Here is a 20117-nt window from a genome sequence, read left to right on the forward strand (position 1 = left end):
CATTCTGGGACCTCAGAGACCCGAGAGGAATGAAATATTATCAGGCAAAGATGGCATGCCCTGCCCTGCAGCCGCAGGGCGGTGGCCGGTGCTGCCCTCAGGAGTGAGGGCCGCAGGAAAGCCACTGCCGCTCTGTGCGGTCCTCCTCGGAGCCCTTCAGCACAGCTCGGTGCTGGCGCTTCTTCCCGCCCTGGTTGCCGTAGAGACGGCGCAGTGGCAGCGCCTCAGGGCCCTGGGGCGGGAACCGCGCTGCTCCCGCGGCCTGCAGACAAAGGAACCCGGCCGGGCCCCGCGCCACTCACGGCCGGCCGCGCCCTCCCGCCGCCTCGGTCCCGCCCTCTGCCCCCTCTCATTGGTCGGGTTTCGTAAGGGTGTGTGCTCCTTGCGTCGTTATTGGCAGAACTATTTAACGTGCTCTCTAATGTCTCAATGGCAAGCAGCGTTTCAAATTCGTGACGGATGAGAAGGGAGACGCTATTGGCTGACAGGGGGGAGAGTCCCGCCCCCGCGGAGCCGCTCGGAGCAGGAGTTTAAAGATGGCGGCGGAGGCTATGGCGGCTCGGAGCGGGGGGCGGCTTTCGTGAGGCGGCTGAGCTCGCCCTCCCATTCCCCCCTTGCGGAGGAGAGGCCGGGACGCCGGGGATGGCCCAGGTGGGTGCCGGCCCCCTGGGGAACGGGGAGGCCGTGCAGGAGCGGGCCTCGCGCGGCCCGATCGCCGCCTGGCGGACTGTAACCCCTCGGTCCCTACAGGCCGCGGGTGGAGGCGACGGCCTCCGTCCGCGCGGGCGGGCATCGCCGTCAGGCGCCTTCTCCCACCCCCCCCGCAGCTGGATGCCAGCTTTTGCTCTGCCCCCGTTCGCTCTCGCTGCGGGTTGCGCTCGGAGCGGCAGGAAGGAGGGGAGCGCCGCGTCCGCCGGCACATCTCCTCGTTGGAGGGCGGGGGGCATCGGCTGCGGCCTGAGCGCGGCCCTTCTGCCGCACGTGCTGCGCGCGCGGCCGCCTCCGGGGATTTCTGTGGCGCTGAGGACGCGGCAGCGCGTCCTGCCGGCGCTCTCAGGGCTCGTCTTCACGCGGTCCTGCTCTCCGCAGTGAAGTGCTGTTACGGTTTTCTCTGAATTCCCTCATTCGGTCTTTGGAAGGTTTAGGCTCCAAAACTTTTAAACTTTCTCCTTCCCTCCTTCCCCTCCTGGGGAAATCAGTCTTTCTGTTTTACACCTCCTTTTTCCTTAGGCTTCGCGTTAATTTCTCCAGTGTTCAGCTGCTGAGGGGATGGACCCATAACGTGCAGGAACTAATTACGCTCTCCTGAAATGGGGTGAACCCACCCCGTCCCTTCAGTCCCCTCGGTAGGATGCAGACAATGGTGTTAGGTCTTTGATTTCTCCTTTATCAGCGATACTCTTCCTCCTTCTGCTTAGATGATTAAATGAAATTGTTCCTGTTTCTAATTCTGACAGAAAAGTTAGCACCCTGGTTCTTCTGAGCAGTGTCTTCTGATTATTGCCAGGACTGCGCTTTTTAGAGTGTGAGAAGAGAATTTAGTTCCTAATTGTGTTGTTTTTCTTTACAAATAAGAAGCCTCTGGTGATGTGATAGGAAGAATACTTTTTTTCTTCCTTCCTAGGCCCTAAATGGCAGATTTAAGAACAAACAAACTTACCTCCCATGTCCCACCGTTAATTGTAAACATCTAAACTCTGCCAGAAAACTGGGCAAGCTATCAAAGCAGCACTCGCTCTGCCATTTCTGATGGTACTTTTCCCAATTTATGTAATTCTGCTAGCTCTGAAATGGGATGTTACTGGGGAGGTTCTTTATTCTTATCTGGATTTGGCATTGGTAGTAACTATCGGGCGCCTGAGTGACTTTTCTTGAACTGCCTTGATGACTTGCACAAAATGGCTGTTTTTTTTCAGAACCTTTCTGTGCTAAAGTTGGCAATGTGGAAGGAAATATTTTCTTGTATGTAGTAGTAGTTTACTGAATATCTTTCTTCAGAGACTTCCTATGCAGGTTTAATGAAAATAATTCACTTTCCTGGTTTTGTTTTCTTTTGATAGTTCATAATTAATATGATTCAATTTTTTTTATTTTTTTTTTTACTATCCGTATCAGAAAAATGTAAGTGTAGATAATGTAAAGGGTTCCCGATTGTGAGTTAGAAATTACTTTGACAAAGATGATAGCTGAGTGGGTTTTTAAGTGGTCGGTGCCTTGTGAGGTGGGGGACTGTGCGTTTCAGAAGCAAATAAGCAGCCACTCTTCCTTTTGGGGGGTCTACAAAACATGAAGGAAGCAGTTTCTGAAGATGAAACCAGTTTCTTTATCAAATGACTTTTTGAAGAAAGAATCTGTGATATGCTGTTCCTTGTTCCCAGTAGCAGCTACAGGTATTTGTGTATTCTTTGTTGAACTTGTTTGTGAGACTGTGTACATGTTGTTCTGGAAGGGAGTTTGTCTTTGAGCACTGCTGGTTACAAATTCTAACGTTCTGTTTTTCTCTCTGAAAAGAGGTGCTGTTTTCTCTGTGTGTTTTTTCATGATCTTGCTTTACTGATTGAGAGGATGGGTGTTATTTGGTTTTGTTTTGTTTTTCTTTCTGTCTTCAAAGAACATCTGTAACACAACCAAGCCAAGAGGAAGTTCTCCAGCACGCTGCTTTTGCAGTTTGCTACATAATGGCCACCACGTATCTATCTCTTTGAGTTTACTTTTACTATGAAACCTTTTCAAATGACCCACTAGAACAAGAGTAAGCTTAAGTGAAAAACGTGACGTTTGCATTTATTGGCGAGCTGCAGAACTTCATTTAAAATTCTTATTTTCTGCAGTTCATTCAGTGCTTTATACTGCCTCTTGCAGCTCTTCGTAATGCTCCTTATCTCTTTAAGTGGGCCATGTGGGAACTGTTGGTTTATTTCTGTGGAGCCTTGGTGAATAAAAGGTGGTTTTTCAGGGCAAGTTAGTTAAGCATGGCAATAGGTGAGCTAATTTGTGTTGTCTTATAGTACTATATAACCTAATGTGCTAAGTCTTTCTGGTTGTCTTGTCTAAGCTCCATGTGGCTGTTTTTAACCTATAGGCTCATGCAGCTCATCCTTTTTGGCTTTTGCTCCCTTGTCTCTTTCATCAAAAATCCTTACCTTTTTTTCTTTTTTCTTTTTTTTCTCCAGCCTCTAACATAAAGGGCATATTGTAAGTATCAGTTTGCAGCAAAGCAGATGGGAATTGGACCTCTCTTATTCTGCTTCTTCCTGTTTTGGGGGGGGGGGGGGGGGGGGGGGTGTTCTTTTGTAGCAAATTGTATTGTAACCCTCTGTAACAGTAGAGTTGCTGGACTCTGTTATGTTACCCTAGGGATGGGGCAGGTTTGTGGCCAGGAATACAAAAGCAAGTTTAAACCAGCCTTGGTTTGGTACTTCCTCTGGCCACAGTATGTGTATGGGCTGGCAGAGGATCCCTGGCAGTGATTTGGTATGCTGTTCATTACTTCAAGGCCAGCAAGAAGGAAAAGACAGTAAGAATTTCACTGTTAACAGTGCTTGAATGTAATAACAAGATACCTTTTCTGCTGAGAGCACAGGGGTAGTATGAGAGGACTGCCAGAGCTAGGTAGGTAAAGATTATTTTCTTGTGTTTTGACATTTGTAGACATTAAAACGCTCTTTCAAGTAGAAGCAGTTTTGGGGATGTGCAGACTGTGTGATCCTGTCTCCTGGCTGGTCATAACAAATCTAGTTGCATGCAGTAGCTCATTTCTTATGTGGGATGTCTCTGTCAGAAACTGAACTACCAGCATTAAGATTTGACTTCCGTATATTAGAAGAAAAACTCAGTTCATTCTTTTCAAGAATATTCAAAAACATTAACATTACCTGCACTTCGTGTCTAGGATTTACTGAAGTTGTTCTGTTACATTTGACTCTTGTTCAGAATTAACAACAAAGATGCTAATGGTTTATTATGAAGAACCTAATAATTTGTCATTTTCCTTTTTTCTTAATTTGAAGGATTTAATTTAAAGAATATTAGCCATAAATATCTTTCTAGAAGTGATCTGTATAACATGAGATGTTTCAGAACCCGTTGAAAGAAGGAATTGATGACTTTTGTAATGATTGTATCTTTTAGAATGGAATGAATTTAAATTTACAGCATTGTTTGTCTTAGCGGTGAATGAGCTGTTTTTCATTGTGGAAGGTAGTATCTTTATATCAAGGAAGATGGGATTATTTTAGAGCTTTTATCAAAATAGCCTTTTTCCTCAGTAATCCTGCTACACCAGTCAAGCTCAATGTTTTAAATGTATCGCAGTTTTGAATCTATTACTCTCCTACCCCTCCAATTCTACTGCCTCAACAAAACTCTTCTTATTGGCAAATCACTACAATAGGAGTTTGAGCTCATGTATGCTTTGCTTCTTCCAGCTTCCAGGTAGGTGATTCCTGTATAATGTGGAGTTTGAATCAATCTGGTTGTAACTGCTGGTTGCCAGCTTCCTGCCTTGTCCCAGCTGGTGTTTGAACTTTGTTGTTGGTGTTTTTTCTGTCTGGGCAGGCATAGAGATATGCTAGAGAGTTATATTTGGCTTCTCTAAGTCCCTCGTGGCAACCCCATCATTCCACCCAGTGGGGTGCCTTCAGATATTATACAGTGACCCTAAGGACTTGAAGCTTAACTTCCCAGAGTGTTTAGGTGGACTCTCTGCTACCTGAAAATAGTTTGAACAGGGCAGACTGAGCCACTTGTTTTTTGGCAGAGCAACTTTACCTTATTGTTAGCCGGTAGGAGGATTGAAGCCCAGTTTGGGGTGGCTCAGAGGGACTAAGAGAAACCGAAATAGCCAGGTAAGAGATAGTGATGAAACATCCTCTTCCTTATCCCAGGTGCTTATAGTCCTGCACAGATGACTATATTTTAACTGAAGAATCCATCATAGCCATTGTAAAAAGAACCCACTTAATGGAGAAAAAAAAAAAAAATATATATATATGTAAAAAATAAACCTAGAAAAATTGCATTTTTTTTTTTGCCAGGATTAATTACATTTAAAAAATGTTGGCTGCTAAATGCCTTCCAGAATTAAATTGTGTTTAACACCATGTCTAGACCCAAATTCCTCAGGCATAACAAATGTATCATCCCATAATAGCATGGAATATAGGATCAAATGCTTAATATCTGGCTATCTAGATATTTTTTGCACGAGCTTTTAGCAGATTAGGTTTTCTGTTAAAACTTCCATTCAGATATAAAAATACCTGTGAGTTTCAAAAAGACACGTTTTCTAGAACTGTAGATGTTAAAAGCATGCCAGTATTGCATGTGTAAGCTAATGATCTGCTGTGTGGGTAAGTATTGCTTGAGTACCAGGTTATTTTAGTGGGAGAGTCCCCCTAAATACCTAGTTGTTATTTTGGCCCCTGCAAAAGCCATGCTTAATGCCATGCTTGCTAAACAAGTAGAGACAGTCAATAAATTAAGCAGATAACTATGTGTTAGCAAGTTCTTGACATACAGAGCAAGAAGTTATAACAACAGCCTAATCACAGTCTCATTCAGAACAGTACTGAGATAATCTGTTTTTTTTCACTGTAAAATGTAATTCTTTTTTCTACTTGAAATGTATTATGGGAAGGAATAACTTATTTTTCTTTTTGCCTGGGATACCGTTTTCTATTTTTCTTCTGTGACATATATCTTTTTTTTTCTTGTAGATTGAAAGAAGAAAAGGAGACCTGCTTGTCCAGTGAAGATGCAGTCTTAGTCTTCAGCTATTTAAGCTGAATGCATTGTGATTTCCAATAATTGAGACAGTGATTCTGAAAGCTGTCTACATTAATGAAAAGAACAATGTAGTCAGCTTAACTGAATCATCAGTGTTGCATATTGAATAGGACATGATAACCCAATCTTGATGGACTTACGCATGTTAGGAATATAGATATAAACATTTATTGAAAGCATTGTGTTTTTTTAAAACGGTAGTTTTACAGTTTAAAAAATGGAGAAATATGAAAATGTACCACCCCTCCCTAAAGAACCTGCAAGAGAAATGAATGTGGAGAATCACACTTGTCCCCCACCTCTGCCGCCTAATGAACAGCCTCCACCACCTCCCCTGCAAACGTCCAGTGACGCAGAGGTAATGGACGTTGGCTCTGGTGGTGATGGACAGTCAGATACCCCTGCTGGGGACACGCACAGTATCTGCAGAACACAGCTTCTCACAAAGGGATCTGCCTGCTACAAAAGTCGTCTTATAATAGACCCTAACAATAGTGACCAAAGCCCAAGAACTGCTCGTCATGCACCTTCAGTTCGAAAGTTCACCCCAGATCTTAAGTTACTTAAAGATGTAAAGATTAGCGTTAGCTTTACGGAAAGCTGCAAAAGCAAAGATAGGAAAGTTCTGTACACTGGAATTGAGCAGGATTATAAGGCAGATACAGATTTTGGTATTAATAATGTCAATGGGGATTTGCATGTTTGTCCTTTTGGTGGTAGTAATGGTAAAGCTGTAGGAATAGGGGGTGAAAATGATGACAAGAAGGATGATGAGAATGATGTTGATCAGGAAAAGAGAGTGGAATATGCAGTTCTGGATGAGCTAGAAGACTTTACCGACAACTTGATGGAAATAGATGAAGAAGGAGGAGGGTTCACATCTAAAGCAATCGTTCAAAGAGATAAAGTGGATGAAGAAACCATGAATTACTCATACGAGGTAAGTAAATACCAAGATTTTCGGTGGGCAGGAGGATTCCAGGTAGTTAGAAAAAACATGCAAAGGTGTTTGTCAAAGACAACCTCTTTACGAATGTGCAGTACTGGAGTTAAAAATGCAACATTTTTGAAGATGGACTTTGGCTGAATACTTTCACAATTATCTTGGTGAAACTTCTGAGTTGTGTGGTATTTTCTGTAATTTAGTTTAAAAATAATACGGAAAAGGCTTCGTACACAATAAAGCTCACTTTCTCATGAAAAATGCCAGTGCTCACTTATGAAAACTTTTCTTGTTTTTCAGTCATTTTACTGGGATCATTGGACATTTCTAGTTTTTCTCTATGTGGAAGTACATAGAGATAATGTATACTTTTTCTTTCCAAGGGGAAAGGGAAGGTAGCAGACCCCAGGAGGATAGTATCTGATGGCATCTCTTTCAGGATGACTTTGATAATGATGTGGATGCTCTGCTGGAAGAGGGTCTTCGTGCACCCAAAACAAGGAGAGTGGAAAACGAGAAATATGGTGGTGAAAGCGACCACCAGTCTGATGGAGAAACAAGTGTGCAGCCAATGATGACCAAAATTAAAACTGTTCTTAAAAGTAAGTTAACGTTTGTTAAATATTTATAAATCTTTGTGTGACGTAGGTACATTGAATGGAAATGTGTGAGTGGGTTCGGGTAGCAATTCTGGTCAAATAGTGGGTATGTTACAGAATCTTGTTTGAAGGCTTTGTAGTACTGGATGAGATTTTTTTTTTTTTTCATATTGCTAAACATCGAAGATGATGTTTGGGAGTGCTTTTTGTCTTCACCTGTTGTATGTGATAAGAATGTGTTTTGGTGCATGGATATGTGCGAAGTGAGGAAGAATTTTACCTCAGTAGTGGGTAGGTGAACAGAGGTCTGGTTTTTCTCTCCGATACTGTGAAATAAGTGACGTCTGGTTGTGGAATTCTTCCTACTTCAGTTAAATAACTTGTATTGTTGAAATTTATACGTGAAGTCTTAATGCATGCAATACCAGGTAAAGTATTACTAAAGCACATGACTTGCATTTATCAAGGTGTTCATAGTGCGTTACGAACTAGTAGTAGAAAAGAGTTGAGAATGCGACCCAGTCCAGAAGGGCATAACTGCAAACAGTTTGTATCAGAATCAAGCTTTAAACCTGTTCTAGAAGAGCGTTTGACAGCTTTGCTCTGTTCTGAAGTAAGAAACCAAACACTTCTTCCCTCCAAAGCTTTATACTAACACGGGATTGCCACAGGGGTCTCTGCAAAAAAGAGTCTGTTCTGTTGATTTCTGATGTAGAAAGGAGTGACGCTATTCTCTAGTGTCCGGAGTAGAAATGAGTGAAACCATATATTGCCTTGAATGTGAGTGCAAGAGTTTTACTGCAGTATCATTCCTTTTGCTGTGTATGTTCTAATAGTGGCTTACTGTTTGTAATTTCACTCATGTTTTGTGGAAGTAGAAGCACTTTTGATGGCTGAGATATTTAAGTATAAGGACTTGATTCTGGTTTGTATTGTACTCCTGGTGAAAAATATAATAAAAGTTTTTATTTCAAACTGATTCTTAAAGTATATCAGACTTTCTATCAGAGAAACAGCTGCATTGAAATAGAGTAGTGAGACAAGAAATCTTGATCAGCTGCACAAAACAAAGGAATCAGTGGCCACCTGTCCCTTGCTTGACTATTTGAGAAAGGTAGAAGACAGCACTGAAGATGACCTGGGTGCAAACAATACTTGGGGATTTGCAGTTTGGGAACAGGCCACAATTCAGCGTCTACTGAATAATGACTGTTCCAGATCTAAAGCCATTCTTTGCTTTAAAGGTCGTGGCCGCCCTCCTACAGAACCTTTACCAGATGGATGGATCATGACATTCCATAACTCAGGCATTCCTGTATATCTGCACAGAGAATCTAGAGTTGTTACCTGGTCTAGACCTTATTTCTTGGGAACAGGAAGCATAAGGGTAAATACTGACAATTATTTCTATACTGATATTTAAAAATTAGATGTATTCCTTTAAATGGTTGAATATTTTTCTACCTGAGCAGGATTATTACAGTGCTTGAAACGTGAACTGCTCTATTTCTGAAGTATGATATGATTTTTCTTTCTTACAGTGCTTTGTTTTTCAATTGTTTATAATGAGTTTGGGCAGTTAAAGCAAATGAGGTGATCTTGTTTTGTGTCTTCTTTTTCTAGAATACGACTGCAAAACATTAATTTTATTCCACCATGAAATAAATTCAGATAGTTTATGGCTACAAATAAACAAGCTTGAGATGTGGTTCATGGTCCACATTCACAGAAGTAGACATGTGACATGAACCAAAGGAATCTGCGGAGACTGGGTTTAATGTTGTGGACTTAAACCCCAAGAAGGCTCAAGGGATTTTATGAAAGGATGTAATATTTGCTTGTAATCAATCAGAATATAGTTTGGACTTAAAATGGGAAATGCACTTTGAAGGTTATTGTCAGTGTTAACGTAGTGCCAGGATGCCATAGTAATGCTAAGGTTTGAATAGGATAAGATTGCTAACCAAAGAGCAGCTTGAGTAGACTAAATAAAAGTAGCTTCCATCTTGACTACATCCTGTGAGGTCTGGATTTGCTTTTGGTTACCGTGAGGTACTGAAACTGTATTATTTTATATTTGCAGAAACATGATCCTCCCCTTACTAGCATTCCCTGCTTGCATTATAAAAAAATGAAGGAAAATGAGGAAAGGGAACAAAATAATGACATAACCCCAAATGGGGAAGTATCACCCATAAAGCACATAGATAAGTCTTCAGAACTGGATTGCCAAACAGAAGAACCAGATTCCACTGCTGCTGATTCTGGGCCTTTAGATGAAAAAGACACCTCAGGGGGAGATGCAGCACAAGGAGCCTTAGGACAAGTTAAGGCCAAAGTTGAAGTATGTAAAGATGAATCTGTAGGTAGGTATGGGAACTGGGACTCTTCTCTTGGCTGGAGTTGGGTTAGTGGCATTTGGTACACTTTTCTGTAATTCCTGATTTGGCAACTGAGTCATACCCTACCTGAGATTGATTGCTAAGTTGTCTTTCTGTGCATTTTTTTCTTATGCAAACATCTGAAAAAAAATCAATTTTGCTTGTAACAAGAAGGGAAACATACGCTAGGAATTCCTGCTGAAGATGTCTGAGAGTTGATATGCAAACTTTAAACACAAAAATTAAACACAAAAATGTGGAAAATGTGGGAGATTCAGTCCAGTAAAATTGTGTATCAGTCTAAGAATTAGTTCTATCAATCTGAGTTGCTATTGTTATGTGTTTTTGTGCATCTTTTGCATGAAGTGTTTTTTTTGTGTAGTCAGCTATAGTGAGTAACTTGCTTGCTTCTTAGATCTGGAAGATTTTAGACGCTACCTTGAGAAGCGTTTTGACTTTGAACAAGTTACTGTAAAAAAATTTAGAACCTGGGCTGAGAGACGGCAATTCAATCGTGAGATGAAGCGGAAGCAGGCAGAATCTGAGCGGCCTATTCTGCCTGCCAATCAGAAACTCATTACCTTGTCTGTGCAAGATGCACCTACAAAGAAAGGTTAGTTCGTGTACCAAGAGATTAAATACTTGATATGAAAGGCTTATTGCAGTTTCAAGCTTGTTTAGGGAAAAAAAAAATAAATAAAAATCTGTGTGTTCCTTGTTCCAGAATTGCATGTTCCTGAATCCACCATACAACATAGCAAAGGAAAAATACTATCTAAACAAGAATATTTATTTTAGGCTTTAGTCCTAGTAGTTCGTTACCACCATCGTCTGCTCGTTACTGTTGGTGTTTATGGAAAACCCTCCCAGCTGATCTCTGGTTGCTGCTGCCTTCTTAGTTCTATACCAGTTCTAACCTGTCCCAAATTAGGAACTGGTTACAAGTGCCAGATTGATCCAGATTAAAACCTGTAAATTAAAATTTAAACCACTTTGATGGAAACAGGAAAGAACTCTGTGCAGTTATATAACCTTTGCTAAGGAGTAGGTATTGTCTGATGAGAAGCTGGGGGAGTTCTCTTGGCTGTATTGGCTGAGTAGACATGGTAGTATGTTTAACTGCAGTCCAATATTCAAAATGTCCATACTGATGTATGATTTGTTTTTCATTCTTGTTCTATTGGTTATCACATCTGTGGGTGCTTTTTCTTCAGCAGAATTAAAACTTATAAATTGACCATTCTCTCCTATGTGAGAGGTGCAGTTGAATTTCAAACTGTGATTGTTCATTCACTGCTGTGGGTTTTTTGCTTTGTTTTCAGAGCATATATTTTTAAAGTATTCTGTACATACTTTATAGTTTTATATATATATATATATATGTATGTCTCTTATAATACCATTTAAACCAGTATGTTTTTTTGCATGGTGGGAAGGCTTTTAGGGTTTGTCCCCTGGTGAAAGATTAGACAGACACGATGCTTTGAGTACTAAAATAAAAACCTTTATATTATAAAGTGGGCTTCTTTCTATGCCTGTTAGTGGAAAATGGATATAAGCTGGTTAAGAGTAATTGTAAAAGACCAGTACAGAAGTAGTACTTAGAAGATGATCTAGTGGAATTACTTTTCTGAACTGCTGAGTAAGGACTCAGTTGTAAAACTGAGGTGTTTTGTCAGCTGAAATTAACGATGAGCTTCAAGGTGAGAGCTCTCGCTTCTGTTTTTGAAACATGTAAATGAGATGAGTGGGACATGATGCGTATTATTTGTTGCAGGTAGTCTTAAAACTCATCGAGTGTAATTTGAGCAGCAATTCTCCCTTGCAGTTTGCCATTTCTTACTTAATTGTTTTTCAGAGCAGTTTTCTCCTTAGGACTGAAACTAGCTGACATTTTCCTGCCCTCTCTTTCTTGTAGAATTTGTCATTAATCCCAATGGGAAATCCGAAGTTTGCATATTGCATGAATATATGCAACGAGTCCTAAAGGTTCGCCCTGTTTACAATTTCTTTGAATGTGGTAAGTCTGTCACGGCTTTAAACTGAGCACAATGCTGTTGTGAAGAGCTTCTCTCATAATAAAATAAAACCAAATAATAGACTTTTTTCCTAGGGGATGTCTTGAAGGTCTACTGTGAACCAGATTCTAGTTAGGAAATGTTTCCTGCACATCTCAAACAGGGACCTTTTGTAGTTAAAATAACAGTACAGGTTTTTGTTCGGAAAAATGTGCCCAAATGAAAATGCAATGGAGTAACTTATTTGCTTTTAAAAGAGTACATCACTGAAATACAGGCAATTATAGTTACACTGGTTGTGCACAATTAATATTTGCGTAATTTTCTTGTCAATGATGTCCTGAAAATCTGATTGAAGGCCAGTGATGGAATCGTTAGCTGTAGGCACTTGATTAGGAAGCATTTAAGCATTTGAAAGATTTCTGCAGGGATGTACGTAGTCTCTCTTAAAGCTGCAATATTTTTGTGGGCTTACTCTATTCTGGTTTACACAGTGCGTGTTCCTTGTGTTTTTTGCTTTACAGCAACAGAATTTAAAGCATTAAGGCACTCAGTTGGTTGGCTAGTATTTCTTCACTCTCCGGAAAATGATAGAAGAACTGTGGTACTGCTACAGATATTTTACACTCTGCAGTTAGCATCCAAAGAATTAAGTCAGGTGCCTTAGGTTAGTGTGGAAGCTATAGTTTCTGTTCTTAAAGATGCATTACATAATGTAACTGAGTTGTTAACATCAGCATATATCATATTTGCACTGTAGTGATGCAAAAAGGCTTTGGAATTAACATTTGAATTCTGGCAGATCTTAAATGATCTCTTAAAATGCCAAAATTCTTTGTTTGGAAGAATGAAGTGCACGTGATGGGAACTGTCTGTTAGGGGCAAGTCATTAGGATTTCAGCTGCTGGAGCATTCAGTCTTTCGGAAGAGTACGCAGTGTCCGTCCTACTTGAAGTTGAAATGAGGCAAACAAATACTGATGATAGCGATGTTTCGTGTACGTGACAGTTTCATGTGGGGACTTCTGGAAAGGTTTCTTTTTCTTCTCTCCATTTTCAGAGAACCCAAGTGAGCCTTTCGGAGCCTCAGTGATTATTGATGGAGTAACTTACGGGGCAGGAACTGCCAGCAGCAAAAAGCTTGCCAAGAATAAAGCTGGTAATGGTTCTTTCTGTCTTTCTGTAAAGGTCTTCTCGTCCAGCTCCTCCTTCTGCTGTCCCCTGCTGTACCAGCTCCTACCTCGCAAATTCTAGTACAGTTTTGAGTCTTAACTCCTCTCTAGGAAAACAATCAATCAAAACACCACCAAAACGAAACTGAAACAGCAAACAACAAAACCTCTGTGCTTTTGGTGGAGCTGGTTCCTGTTCTGGTGATAAAACAATTGCACTGAACTATATTATTACACTGATTTCCAAGTAATTATCTCTATTAACAGATTAAATAAAATTAGTCTTAGTTCTGTTTGTCTGCTATTAATATGTATTTAATGAATAACTAGAAGAGAGTGTCTTGCATGTTAGAACTTCTTAACTGATGTCCCGATTGGAATGTGTTTAGCACAGGGATCAGGGAGAGAGAATTTCTCAACGTTTGGAGTTGTGCAATGTACGTGTGTGTGGGACTTCATGCTATGGTGAAATTTGTTAATGTGGCTAAAATATAAAAAGCCATCACAAATTGTGCATGAAAAAAGATGTTTTGCTGGGATGATTCAGGCAAATTGTGAGTGCCCTGGCAGTACAATTTTAAGGTTCTGCTGTGACTACAAAGGGATGATAACATATCTCTAATTTTAGATCCTAAAGGGACATTGCTTGATGTGACAATGAGATTTTTATTTCCTTTTCCTTTTATATGTGTGTGTAAAAAGCAGTTTCTTAGTGCAGTTTAATAGCTGTGAGATGTTTCTTATCAACTTGTGCTTTGTAAGAAAAACAATTCTATGCTCAAGTGGATATGCTCGTTGCAGTAGGATGAGAAAGACACTCACCTTACCTGTTAAGTTGTTCTCTAGGATGTGCGGTGATTTCTAGGGGAGATGGGAGACTTGCTTAAACTGTGTTTAATTCTGCTGCTGTTTACAGTCACTGTTTAAAATAAAGCTAATTGAGATGGAATCATTCTCTGCAGCTCGAGCTACACTGGAAATCCTTATTCCTGACTTTGTTAAACAAACCTCTGAAGAGAAGCCCAAAGACAGCGAAGAACTTGAGGTACTGGCCTCTTCCCTGATGGCTGTGATTATTGGAGTCTCAGTTTTTAAATACATTACAATTTCAGTGTGAAAAAAATTATTGAAACTTGATAGCCTTGTTTTCTCATTTGGATGGCAATTTTAATGACGTTGGTAACTTTTTTTTTTGCATTTAAGAATACTTTTCAGGCTTTGTTTAATGTTACACAGGAGAGATGACCATTTAGAACAATATTTGAGTTTTATTTGCACAAAAGCTTTTGTAACTCTTTCAATTTCTTTGTAGTATTTTAACCATATCAGTATTGAGGACTCACGGGTATATGAACTGACCAGCAAAGCTGGGCTCTTGTCTCCATATCAGATTCTCCATGAGTGCCTTAAAAGGTAAGGCTGCAGCACGAGGATTCTGCTCTGTACACGTGTCTGAGTCAGGGCACAGGGTGTGCTTGGATGCTGCTGCCCAGTGTTCCTCAGTAACTTAAGAACGCTTGCTTACTGCGCTCACTGCCTCCAGGAGAGGTGGTATGGACTGAACTGGTTAACGTTGTGTCTTTCATGAACTAATATTTTGTGGTTTTACCTCTCAGAAGAAAAATTCTCAGATTAGGATATAATCATGGGACATAGATTTGTTTTTCCTTTACGTGGGGTTCTCTTCTCATTCAAGTCAAGTCATTGATCTAAGAAATAACTCCCTATTAACTAATGTCTTAAAATTTGTTATTACTGTATCTAATACCACAGCAATTACTGACAAAGATAACTGTAATTACTTCATTTGCAATTGTACTTAGCATATGATGTTGGTTTATTTATTCATTGTGCTCAAGAAACCATGGAATGGGTGACACATCCATAAAATTTGAAGTGATTCCTGGTAAAAATCAGAAGAGTGAATATGTCATGACTTGTGGCAAGCACACAGTGCGAGGCTGGTGTAAGTACCGCACCTAGTGTGACCTCTGATGTCTTCCCTTCTTCCCTGTCCTCTATTATCCATTTTGCAGGCATTTGTTCAGTTCCCAAACTTGTTTTATTATTATTCTACTCTTTTCTGGTATCTCAGCTTTGAATAGCAGAAGTAAACTTGGTGTTTAGCTACGTGCAGTACTGGTATGACACGTTTTCGTGATTATTTTTACAGGCAAAAATAAAAGAGTGGGGAAACAATTAGCTTCACAGAAAATCCTACAGCTACTGCATCCACATGTGAAAAACTGGGGCTCCCTTTTGCGTATGTATGGTAGAGAGAGTAGCAAGATGGTCAAACAGGTGAAGATGATTTCGTTTAATTGTGACCTACACTGCAATTGTATTTTTCTGTGTTTTGTTGTTGGTTTTTAATTTAATTAGAAAAAAAAACTGTGGTGGCATCTATTTCAGCACCATCTCTCTGCTCCCTAACGTGGGAAGGGCAGTGTGCGTTTGGTGAGCAAGTCTCAATTCTTCTGAATTGGGGGTTCTCATACCTTGCTCCTGCCGGAGTGTGATGCTTCACTGACAATTGTGTTACTCTTGATTTGCCAGATGGAAACTATTTAACCTATGTAATGTGAAACTAATTCATGTAAATCTATTCCTATTACTTAGTATAGCTGTCAGAGATAAATATATATATACACACACAACAGAAGTTCTAAGTCAGAACAGCTCATCTGTTGTTGCTTATGGTCTTGTTGAACAGGAGACCTCTGACAAAAGCGTGATAGAGCTTCAGCAGTATGCCAAAAAGAACAAGCCAAATCTGCACATCCTGAACAAGTTACAGGAAGAAATGAAAAAACTGGCACAAGAAAGAGTGAGTAAATGTTCTTGTTTTGATTTTATCTTTCTTCCGTGTTCTTATGAGATTTACAAACAAGAAGAATGCCACAGGCCAGGCTTACTAATTGTGTTTAAAATTTGTGCTTGTTTCCTGCACTATCTCATGTAAGAAGAGTTGTTCAAAGCTTCATTTCCTTTTTTGTGTGTGGTTTTTTTTTGTTTTGTTTTAAATAGGGCTGCTTTTAGAGAGATTTTTATTCTCTGTTTTAAATGGATTCATTACTTAACTTTACTTCAGTAAATTGATGTTTAACATTGGAACAAATTAGCCTTTCACAGGCACTAACACAAATGCGGCTAAAGTTGTGCAAAATTACTTTCTTAGTGTTGCATTCTTTGTGTGAGCGCAAGGTGGGCTCTGTTCCATGGTGTTCTGTGTTTGTTTTCCTAAGGAGGAAACGCGGAAGAAGCCCAAGATGACAATTGTGGAGTCGGCGCAGCCCGGCAGCGAACCGCTGTGCACTGTTGATGTCTAAGGGGAGGGTTTCCGAGTAGGGAGCAATAACGCACATGGAGGAGCTAGATTTTCAACAACTATTTAAAAATCTGTTTGCTGCAGAATGCAAGATAACTTTTAAAATCCAAGCTGCTTCAGTTATGCATTGTTCTTTTTGCATCATCAGGGCAATATTACTTGTTTTCTTTCTTTTTTTTTTTTTAATACCTCTGAGATACGATACGTATGTGTCGAGGTTTGATCATAAAGATCTCTGCTTGGGCAGGATGCACAGAGGACAGGCATGTTCACACAGGACACGGTCAAGCAAGCACTTTTTCCTTGAAAACCATCCATGCTGTTTGAAATGGATGTGTTTTAAGGATGAAATTCAGAATATCTATATACAGGTTAAAGGTGATACTATATATATATACACACACACATATATATGTATATATAAAAGAAATATATGTACATGTCTTGTATGAACATGCCTAAAACTGTTTTTGTGTAAAGTCTTGTTGCATTTCAGCACATAATAATATGCACTGATAAGACACTTCGGTGACAAATACATGAAATGATGAGCAATGTTCCTAATGCCATAGGATTAGGCCAGTAATGCTGTTTCTTCTACTTTATTTTGTCTCCTGCCAGGCTTATTCAAGATCATAACATGCAGACTTTTTTTTTTTTTTTAACTACTTGAAAAGAACAAGTGTACCTGGTAGTGTTAAGAGCAACAGGCTGGATATTCAAAATTATGTTCTATGTTAATTGAAAAAGAGCCAATGTTAGTTTACAGATAGTTGAAAGGGGAAAATGAGGCCCTGCTTCTTGGATTAAAGTGAAAACAGGAATCTGAAAGGCTGTTTTCAAAGCTTGGAGCCAAACTGTAACTGAAGATGGCTGACAGTCTGAAAATATGTTGCCAATGAGGTGTTTAAAGATGCCCCACTCCCTTCTCCCAGCAAGAAGTTTCTCAATTGTTTGGAGTCAGAATTAATCTGACTTGATAAATTAAGTCTTAACTTCCAGCTTAAAATGAAAAAGTTTTGAAAACAACCAAGAAAAAAAAAGACTGAAGAAAACCCTGAGAAATCTGAACTAACTGCAGCAATTTAGTTTTTTTTAAGAAGCTTTGTTTTTACTTTTTTAATTGCATTTTTAGTTTTTGAGGAGAAAGTGTAACTTCTGCAATGAAAATTAGAATGTAGATTCAAAATACGACGCAGTAATGAGTAGAATGTGAGACCATAGCAAGTTGTAGGGATGAATAGGAAAACCACAAATATGCAACTGCTCTCAAGTGCAGCCCTGGCACGCAGGCAGTGCTCGCTGTGCCTGCTGAGGCTTGGTGACGTTTAGCGCAGAACGCGGAGTTTTGGCTGTAGCGCGCGTGCTGCTGGGTGAGGCTTTGTCCTTTGGTGTTATTTACTGGGTGATTGCAGTACGTCTTCTCTTAGAACCATTTCTGTGGGTTCTTTGGGTTGTTCTTAAGAATAGAAAAGAAGCAAATGGGGGCAGGGCTTCGGCCGCTTACCCGAGAGTTGCCCTGCTCTATTTTACGCTCCTGTCGCAGTGCAGGAGGTCAGTTTTGTAATTGCTGCAGCTCCTGGTACTTATCTGGACAGCGGTCTGGGGCTTGGGGCGGGGAGGGGCAAAGAGGAATGTTCTTGCATTGTTTGGGGGCTTCTTTCCTTTATTTTATCGTTCGATACCATGTTATGTATAGAATGCTGCAGTATAAAGAATATTGTGCCTACTGGATTTTAACAATATTGGCCTCAGTATTGTCAGACCTCCTTTTAATATCACACCTGTTATTTTGGAATTGCAAGGATTTTAGTTGTTATCTGAAGCTATTGTTCTCTGTTCCGTGGCTTACAATGTCTGAGGTTAAACAGGAGCCTTAGAGCCCCGCCTGTTGCTGTTTGAAGGGCGAGCTCTGAGCTCTGCAAATACAAATTTGCTCACTGTTCATGATTCTATTTAGCTTCTGTTCTGCAAGCTGTAAACCTGTGCTAACAGGATACGGGTAGTTGGAAGACTCTGCAGAAACTAGGATTTAAAGAAGTGGCCTATCTTAAATACAAACAAACAAAAAAAACCTGCCTCTGCTGCTTTTTTTTTTTTAGCAGCACAGCTTTAACCAATCTCCATCTTTCTCTGGAAGGTATGTAATATTGGTGCAGTAGTGACAAGCAGGGATTACTGCTTGTCTCTGATTTATTTTTACTTTATTATTTTTTTCACAAAGACAGGGCTTCTCTCTTCTATGCCTCAGTGTGTAGCTGCATTAGGTAGGCTGTACTTGGGCTTGTGTGTTTTCAGCAGAACAGCTGTGCGTGGACAGCACTGTAACAGACAAATCACCCTCGCAGATCCTTTGTTGTTCTGAGATCAGAATGTCAGTGTCTTTGCAGGTCGCCTGCAGAATATCCGTAGATGCCTCACTCACAAATTTGATTTTGTTACTTTTAAGAGGATTGCTGTATTACCTCAGTCTGCCACTATCAGAATCACAAGGTGACCGCTGCCCTTAATTAAAACATCCAGAGATTTCATTGTGAACCAAAGCCTAGAACGTATATTATGCATTCTAAACAAAAAACAAAAAAGATGGTATTAGACCTTGCTGCAGCCTCTAACTGGAGAGATGTCCAGAAAATAGCGCAATAACTGCTGGAACAAACAACTTAACTGCTGTTAATCGTCATTGTGAAGTATTCTTGTGTTTTAATGTTTACTATTGTTTGGAGTGTAAGTCTTGCATTTGCACATAAGCACGAGCTGCTTTGATAGAGGATAGATCATTGCATTAACTTCAGCTTCTGCATGAACACTTACAGCGTGATTCAAGATGTATCCTAAATTTGTATTGTAACTTGTGTGTTTCCTAGGTAATTGGCTGTAAAGGTTTAGATCTTGATTGTACGAATGCATAAAATCAACTGCTGCTTTTGTCACTGATGTTTGTTCTTTATCCCTTCGATATACAGAGGAGGATGGGTATTTTTATAGGAATGGAGTGCATTTTTAAGAACTGTTCCCTCTGGGAGTTACAGTTTTTGCTTTGCATATTATGTGCTTCTCACCAGGCGTGTGGTAAACGGACTGGAAGGGTTAGTGTGCATTCCGCTCGTTAGTTACGGTACTGATGGAAAACTGACTGTGACTTCCGCTGCCCAGACAGATGCTACCTATTTGAACACCAGTCGTTCAGCTTTTTCTTAAGTATTTATTAGAAACAAAACTGACCCCGTAGCTGGGTACTCAGATGTTTGGAAAGACTATTATGCATAAACTTAACTATTGTATGTGAACTTCCACTTTCCTGTGCTGCTGTTAGGCTTTATACAAATATATTTTTAACATCCAAGTATTTAAAAGCATGATTATATCTTAATAATTCTCTAGACTGTTCTTTGGTTCTGGAATAAAATTCAGGAAGTGGTAGCTGCCTAACTTTCCACAGGGACAAAGGTGAAGTGCAAGAAGCCATGCTGTTCTTAACCAAATAAAATGTTCAGTTACAGTATTCTGATGCGTATCTGAGAAGGGAAAGTGGGGGGGGGGGGGGGGGAAGAAAATCGTTCTTATTGCCCAAGTAGATAACAAAGGTTGCTGTATGAATTGTAGTGGGTGCAGTTGCTTGATGCCAGTGCTAAATTGGTACAACTATAAAGCCTCATTTTCACTGAGCCTCTGCTTGCTTTTTTCTGCACAATCATATAAGCCTCTGTGTTTGGTCTTTGAGTACTACATGTGTATTTTTCAGACAATTAGTTTTGAGCAATAAAGTTTGATATTATAAAATGCTGCAGTGTGATCAGTACTGTGATAACTTACGCATATTCAGGAAAAGGGATATTGCTCCCTTGCTTCCTCAAGGTGCTTTAGAATAGCACCTGGATTCTGCAGTC

The 20117-nt window shown here is 40.1% G+C and overlaps 1 protein-coding gene across 5 annotated transcripts; it reads left to right on the plus strand.

The window, feature by feature from the left end:
• DGCR8 (DGCR8, microprocessor complex subunit) lies at positions 495 to 20010 on the plus strand. 5 transcript variants are annotated; one of them, XM_021412290.1, is made up of 15 exons: positions 505 to 651; positions 3174 to 3195; positions 5718 to 6727; positions 7170 to 7332; positions 8574 to 8716; positions 9413 to 9695; positions 10126 to 10323; positions 11629 to 11730; positions 12788 to 12886; positions 13862 to 13944; positions 14212 to 14312; positions 14759 to 14865; positions 15073 to 15200; positions 15613 to 15726; positions 16145 to 20010. In XM_021412290.1, the coding sequence occupies exons 3-15, from the start codon at positions 6005 to 6007 to the stop codon at positions 16226 to 16228; spliced, it is 2328 nt and encodes a 775-aa protein (XP_021267965.1). In that variant the 5' UTR covers positions 505 to 651; positions 3174 to 3195; positions 5718 to 6004; the 3' UTR covers positions 16229 to 20010. The 5 variants fall into 5 exon arrangements, 4 of the variants coding, with proteins under 4 accessions (XP_021267962.1, XP_021267966.1, XP_021267965.1 ...); XM_021412287.1 differs by lacking the exon at positions 3174 to 3195 and having other exon boundaries at positions 495 to 651; XR_002443305.1 differs by lacking the exon at positions 3174 to 3195 and having other exon boundaries at positions 495 to 651; positions 15073 to 15726; positions 16145 to 16179.

The sequence above is a fragment of the Numida meleagris genome, chromosome 14, assembly GCF_002078875.1.
Source record: "Numida meleagris isolate 19003 breed g44 Domestic line chromosome 14, NumMel1.0, whole genome shotgun sequence".
Lineage (NCBI taxonomy): Eukaryota > Metazoa > Chordata > Aves > Galliformes > Numididae > Numida > Numida meleagris.

Excerpts from the sequence above, each read along its gene's own strand:
- DGCR8 (XM_021412287.1), top strand. The coding sequence starts at position 6,005 with ATGGAGAAATATGAAAATGTACCACCCCTCCCTAAAGAACCTGCAAGA. Across the intron at positions 7,333-8,573 it reads AATTAAAACTGTTCTTAAAA|GTCGTGGCCGCCCTCCTACA; the intron begins GTAAGTTAACGT and ends TTTGCTTTAAAG. Across the intron at positions 14,313-14,758 it reads CTCCATGAGTGCCTTAAAAG|AAACCATGGAATGGGTGACA; the intron begins GTAAGGCTGCAG and ends ATTGTGCTCAAG.